We start from the raw sequence: 5,994 nt of genomic DNA, 5'->3' as shown, positions 1-5,994 counted from the left end.
GACGCTGAGATTATAGCGGAATTTCTCTGTGAAAGGTAAACAATTTTCTTTCATATAACAAGCTTTCTGCTACATTAGCACGTCGTAACATTTGCTTTTTGATTTATTTATCTTGGTTATTTGTGTGTTTATTTCTAGGAGACGAGGTTTGATGTGAAAAGCGTCCTCAAAATCATTAGCAAACGCTCAGACACCTGCCAGGCTTAACGTTAATTTCTCTATATTTATCTCTGAAGGTTAACGCCAGTGAACAGGCTCATTAATGTAACTGCTGATTTTATTTTTTTAATAATAACAATGTATTTTTGAACCAATGTTAATATAAATCATTACAAAAGCTAATAATTATCAAAACAGTCGCTGTCACTGAATAATTGTTAACACGTTACGGCTAACGTTAGCCAAACATTGGATATTATCTGTTGGGCTCTTCGCCAAAATCCATTTGGGAAAATGGTGTTTTTAATATTTCCTGTGTTAGTGCTAAATTAATACCTCCTAGAGAACAATTAAATGTCTCTACTTAGTCAGTAGTGTTATGTGGTAAATTCGGCACCCGACACTGTTTCCAATATGTGCTTAAACTGAGCAAATGACAAAGTTTACCAGTTGGTTCTCGGAGCCATCCGATGCCCTGGACAGTGTGTTTTGAGGATAAAAATGCCCTTTCTTGTACTGGAATCTTGTACTACCTTCTCTCCTGTAATATCAGTTTAGAGGACTAAAATCTCCTTTTTTTTAATGACTACTCTGTATGAAATACATACTCCAGGTAAAGTATACTGCTATTCTCTATGTGCTATTTGTATTGTATTAGTGTAACTATACTTTTAGGATTTTAGAGTAATTTTAAATGCTTTTGAGTTTTAGATTAGAGTTAGGTTGTAGGATTAAATTTATTTTTGCAGACTTTTCATGTCTGGGCTCCTATTAACATACTTTGGATAGTTTATCAGGGTATCCCATTTCACACATGACTAATATTACTTGAAATCATGTTTGTATCTATATTTTTGTGACTAAATGAACTGAACTGGGAGAAGCTCACACCTTGTTCATCCTCTGCAGAAATCCAGCAGTTTGAAAATGTCTGAGATTGATGAGAAGATCAAGAACTACAGGACGGCTCCATTCGACGCCCGCTTCCCCAACACCAACCAGACCCGCAACTGTTTCCAAAACTACCTGGGTAAACAAAACAATCAATTTAACCCTCACTATCGTATTTGCCCTGTTGAGGCTGTTAAAAGGGAACGTGGTTATTTTTAAACCTTGACTCTATGTTACCATGCTTTTGTGTCCTAAGTGACTAATTGTAAAAGCAATTTTTGAAATTGTTGAGTATTTAGGAGGCCGCAGAAGCCAGCAGCTGTGAATCAGGTTTCAGTGTAATCCCTGCAATTTATGTCCACTAAATGTGCTTGTTTTTTCCACTGACAGGCTCTTATCATTATTATAACTGTCTGACAGTTTACTTTGCTTTGCTCTAAAATGTCATCTTCACTTTATCGTTAACATCAGCATATTGTTTGATGAGTGTGCGAATGGAAGAGGTGGGTTTTACCTGCAGCTGTAAGGTGTTCAAGGCCTTCAGCTCACATCTTGATTTCCTTATCATCTGTTCACACAAATGCTTTTATGAGCCATTGTAACGTGTACTAATCAGTATTTTTAATATCAACCTCCTGGACTTTGTCATAAGAGATACGAAGCGCTGAAACTACAGAGAGATCCAGATATTTAACATTTGTAAAGCTTGCTGTTGTTTATATTCTTATTTATTTTCTCTGTGAATTGATCTTATTTTAAAAACTGATGTTGTCGAGGTTAGAAACTCGACAACAGGCACAAACCGTGATGAAGACAAGACCCATCCAAATCAAATTTGTTCAAGTGAAAAATGTTTGGACTTGAGCTTTGAAGTCAAAGCTGTGCCTACACGAAGCAGTCCCGCTGCTGCTTCTGGAGCTCTGCATTTCAAACCAAAACTCAGAGAACAAGACTGAAGTCATTGCACATTTCCTGCTGGGTCAAAGGTCAGTATTATGTTTGTTGCAGCCAACAGAAAAGGTGTTTAAATTCTATATCTGTCTCATCAGCCTTCCTCCAAATCTTTTTTTTATTTAGCATTTTTTTGTTGAGAGCTCCATTTTAGGCATGACAACTTTTTCAACTATGAGTGGTTTGTTTTCTCATCTTTAATACTTCTCCCTCCCTGATTTTCAAAATAAAGTGTCTACAGAAAGCGTTATGTGAAACTATTCAAAGACATGAAAACTAAACTGAATTTCTAAAGGGCGTGACTGCAACCTAAAGAATGTTCATTTCAATAATTTTTTAACTGACTGAATATTTCAGATGGAGGTTAATTGTAATTTTGACTGTATCAAAGTTATCGATAGTGTTCAATCTTTCTTAAAAACCAGAGCTGACTGGAGGCTCACTCTGATCAGCAGCCATCTCAGGAACCGCTGCTGGTTGTTGTCTTTCCGCTCTGACATTTCGTCTTCCTCTCTGTGTGTTTTTTGCAGATTTCCACAGATGTAACAAAGCTCTGTCTGCCAAAGACCAGGACACGGCTCCCTGTGAGTGGTACAAGAGGGTCTACAAGAGCCTCTGCCCCATCAGCTGGGTGAGTTTCACCAAACACCGACTGTTTTCATCATTTAAAGAAATACTTCAGTCCCCAAATGACCATTTTTATATACATGACTCACCCCACGCTCTGTTAAATTTGTGAATAAATCTTAGCCTCCAAGGTGAACAACGAATCCAAAAATGGAGAGAATTCTTCATCATTTAAAGTCATAGGGGTTTGACAGCAGCAAGACTATATAAAACATCCGTCTACAAACTCTCACACAGCACATGCAGTTTGATCCACGTCTCATTTATCCAGTCGTATGCTCAGTAATTCTCAAACAGACAGCCGGGAACTGAACTGAAAAATGAAACTTATTTTTGCTCTCGTCAAAGCCAGACTCCTTTAATAAAAACAGTAAATTTAACTCTCTTAACATTGGAGCTGCTGGTATTTTATCACAATAACAGAAACAAACTACAGATAGAGACAATGGGCAAGTTTCCATTACAGATTTGTGCAAAACTTTTTGAAATGTCGATAAAACACAATTGGGAGATGAGTGCGTTTTCATTGAGTGATGTTCTGCGACTTCTCCTCTCGCGATAACATTCCCAGAATCATGGTGATGGATGTCCAAAACATTACCACGCTTATTTCTATCGCAGCCACCACACTAGCCGTCGTTATTCCCAATCGAAGGCGATGTAAGAGTGTTATTCAAGAGATAATGAAAAGACTTTTACTTCAGTTACCTCTCGGAAATGCTGAGCATTCGATGGAGAAAAGAGACTTTGATTATGCTGCACGAGTTGTGTGAGAGTTTAACATGTCTTGATGTAGGTCGATAAAGTATTCCTACAACAACTGCTGTGATTTCCTTATTTTGTTTCATCATTTGCATATCAGCCCCATTACAACTCTTTTTCACATTATGTCAGATTTTAGTTTCTCAAATTTGTGATCTAAATCGTGATATTTTCGTCCTTTTTTGACTTCTTCTCTTGGACTCTCCTGCAGGTTCAGAAATGGGACGAGCAGTTGGAAAATGGAAGTTTTCCCGGAAAGATCTGAACAGACACATTCCTCTTCCTTCATCCTAGTATCTTAATGTGAAGCCTCTGCTCTTTCTGTACAGACGCGACTAAATAAATTATTTAATGTTACTGTGAACCTTGATGGAGTTATACTGCTTTATATTTGATATTGATTCCCCGCTCAAATTACCCTGGACATTAGCTTTGGAAATGACTAAACAATAAGACAATTAGAGAGGCAGTCAGAGAGAGCAGATCTTTGCAAAGGCAAGATGCCTCATCTTACAATGTTAACAAAGGTTTTTTGTATCCACCCTGTGAATAGGACAAAAAAATATTTTTCAATGTATCTAAATGCGTAGGACGTCATGTTCGGGTCAAACCAGGACAAAAACATAAAATTAGATCAACACATCTGTTTCAACTTTGTCATCACACAGAGTTCAGGAACTGAGATAACAAAATTCAGTTTAGCAGAAAGCAGCAAGTTAACCCTTTGAACCCTGGAGCGACTTCACTGTTGTTGTGTTGCTTTCAGGTGCCTTTTACAAGTATTTAAACTTTTGAACTCTGAGCAAACTGGGAAAATAGCCAATAAGCAACTTGGTAAGGAATGCTCCACAAACTGGAAGAACTTATTAGATTTTGATGTTAATTTTTTTTTTTTTTTTTTTTTTTTTTACTAATTTCAGGTAATATCGTATATTTTACAAATGTCTTGCTCATTTTTGGGGGTAATTTCTTCTTTTGTTGTTTATTGCCTTCTTCCTAGTTTTTTGATAGAAATCAAGCCAATGTGCTCAATTTTCAAAGTTTTAATTTACAAAAATAATGAAAAGAAAGACAGAGAATCTCACCACAAATTCTTTAGTGCTTGATCTGGAGCTTTCGATCATGTCACATAAACTCCATCCACAGATGGCTTTGCCCAGGTGTTATAAAATTGTATACATTTTCTTAAAATTAAACATTTAGAGTAGGGCTGGGCGATAAAACGATAACAATATCAATCGCAATATAACTTTTCCTCGATTGAAATATGAGACGTAGTCGATAGAATGTCAATAGAACTCATTCCAGTCATGTTTTGACAGACAACAGGAACAGCCAGTGATAATAAGAATATCGCTGCAGCGAACTAAATGCACTGAACGACTTTGACTCTAGAACAGCTGAGTGTTTGACAGCCACAGTATTTCATTGTTATTACCATGGGCAGATGTAATGTTTTGGGGGCCTCGGGCCACAATCACATCACCTTATTGTCTTTATTCTCTAACTGGGAATGTTGGCAGGCTGTTGGCAGCTATAGGAGAAGTAGGCCCACTCAAAAGTTGTTTTTTTTCTGGAGTAAAATGATGAATAGCACAGAAGTTTGACAGTTCAAGTCAGAGTCCTGCAGTCAGGAGAGGTTGGCCTATTATCAGCACAATGTGCTTAAATTTACCTGAAGTTTGTTTAAGATGGAGCTTTTAATTTTTATATAATGCTGGAAAATTTAATAAATAATAATAAATCATATGTTTATTATACTCAAACACACCATGGTCACATGAAACTGAGTCAGTGAACTATGAGGGCAAAAAACAAACAACAAAAAAGAGCAAAAAGCAAAACAATCGTTCATTAATCGTAATCTAATTAAAATGTTTAAATAATTGTGATATTGATTTTAGGTATGAGGTTCAGACCTTTGCTGGGAGGAAATTTTAGTAACTGGACCTCTTTGAATTTTAGTTGAATAGGTCCTGCAGTTGATGATGCCTGTTCTACAGTATATTTGTCATCTTCAATATTTGACAGAAAATGAATATTTAAACCAAAATCAACCTTATATGTTCATATCTCACTTGGAAGAAAACTTTAAGCTTGACAGAAATAGTGATTTGATGTATATCGTGATATATATCAATATTGACTGATATGAAAAAAATTATCGTAATGAGACTTTTAGCCATATCGCCCAGCCCTAATTTAGAGAGTAGAAACGATGTTCAGAAGCTCTTTGATGTAAAATGTCTATGCTCAAATTAAGTTACAGAGTTTTTCCAATCTCATTCTAGCAGAAGTAAATTACACACACACAAATCATTGCATAATCCTTTACACAAACCTCTATGATGCACCATCAGCTGACTTTTGTTATCGTCTCTGAGTCACGAGAAAATCACAAGACTGGGGGAACTGCGGTGCGTGCATTATTTGATACTTGATGTATCCATTTTTATTTCACATTGTTTTGTACTTTTGCCTTGTGTGGTGGATTGCTCAAAAACTGCCACAGTCTGTAAACACAGAAAAAAAAGCTCAGAAAAGTAATCAATTTTACAACTGGAGCATCATCTGATCCGCAGCGCATGACCCGTTTCCTCGGTA

At 36.6% G+C, this 5,994-nt stretch overlaps 1 protein-coding gene across 1 annotated transcript in view; it reads left to right on the top strand.

The window, feature by feature from the left end:
* Positions 1-3,754, top strand: part of LOC121957982 (cytochrome c oxidase subunit 6B1-like) — a 3,855-nt gene extending 101 nt beyond the window's left edge. The window contains exons 1-4 of the mRNA XM_042506818.2: positions 1-35; positions 1,069-1,189; positions 2,532-2,632; positions 3,602-3,754. The exon at positions 1-35 is cut by the window's left edge and continues 101 nt beyond it. Of these exons, the coding sequence (XP_042362752.1) occupies positions 1,087-1,189; positions 2,532-2,632; positions 3,602-3,655 (258 nt within the window). The 5' untranslated portion in view covers positions 1-35; positions 1,069-1,086 and the 3' untranslated portion in view covers positions 3,656-3,754. The remainder of the gene's footprint in view (positions 36-1,068; positions 1,190-2,531; positions 2,633-3,601) is intronic.
* The last annotated feature ends 2,240 nt before the right edge of the window (positions 3,755-5,994 follow it).

This window comes from Plectropomus leopardus, chromosome 17, assembly GCF_026936395.1.
Source record: "Plectropomus leopardus strain MGB_pleo_1.0 chromosome 17, ASM2693639v1, whole genome shotgun sequence".
NCBI classification, from domain to species: domain Eukaryota; kingdom Metazoa; phylum Chordata; class Actinopteri; order Perciformes; family Serranidae; genus Plectropomus; species Plectropomus leopardus.
This window is presented reverse-complemented; position numbering and strand designations above follow the sequence as displayed.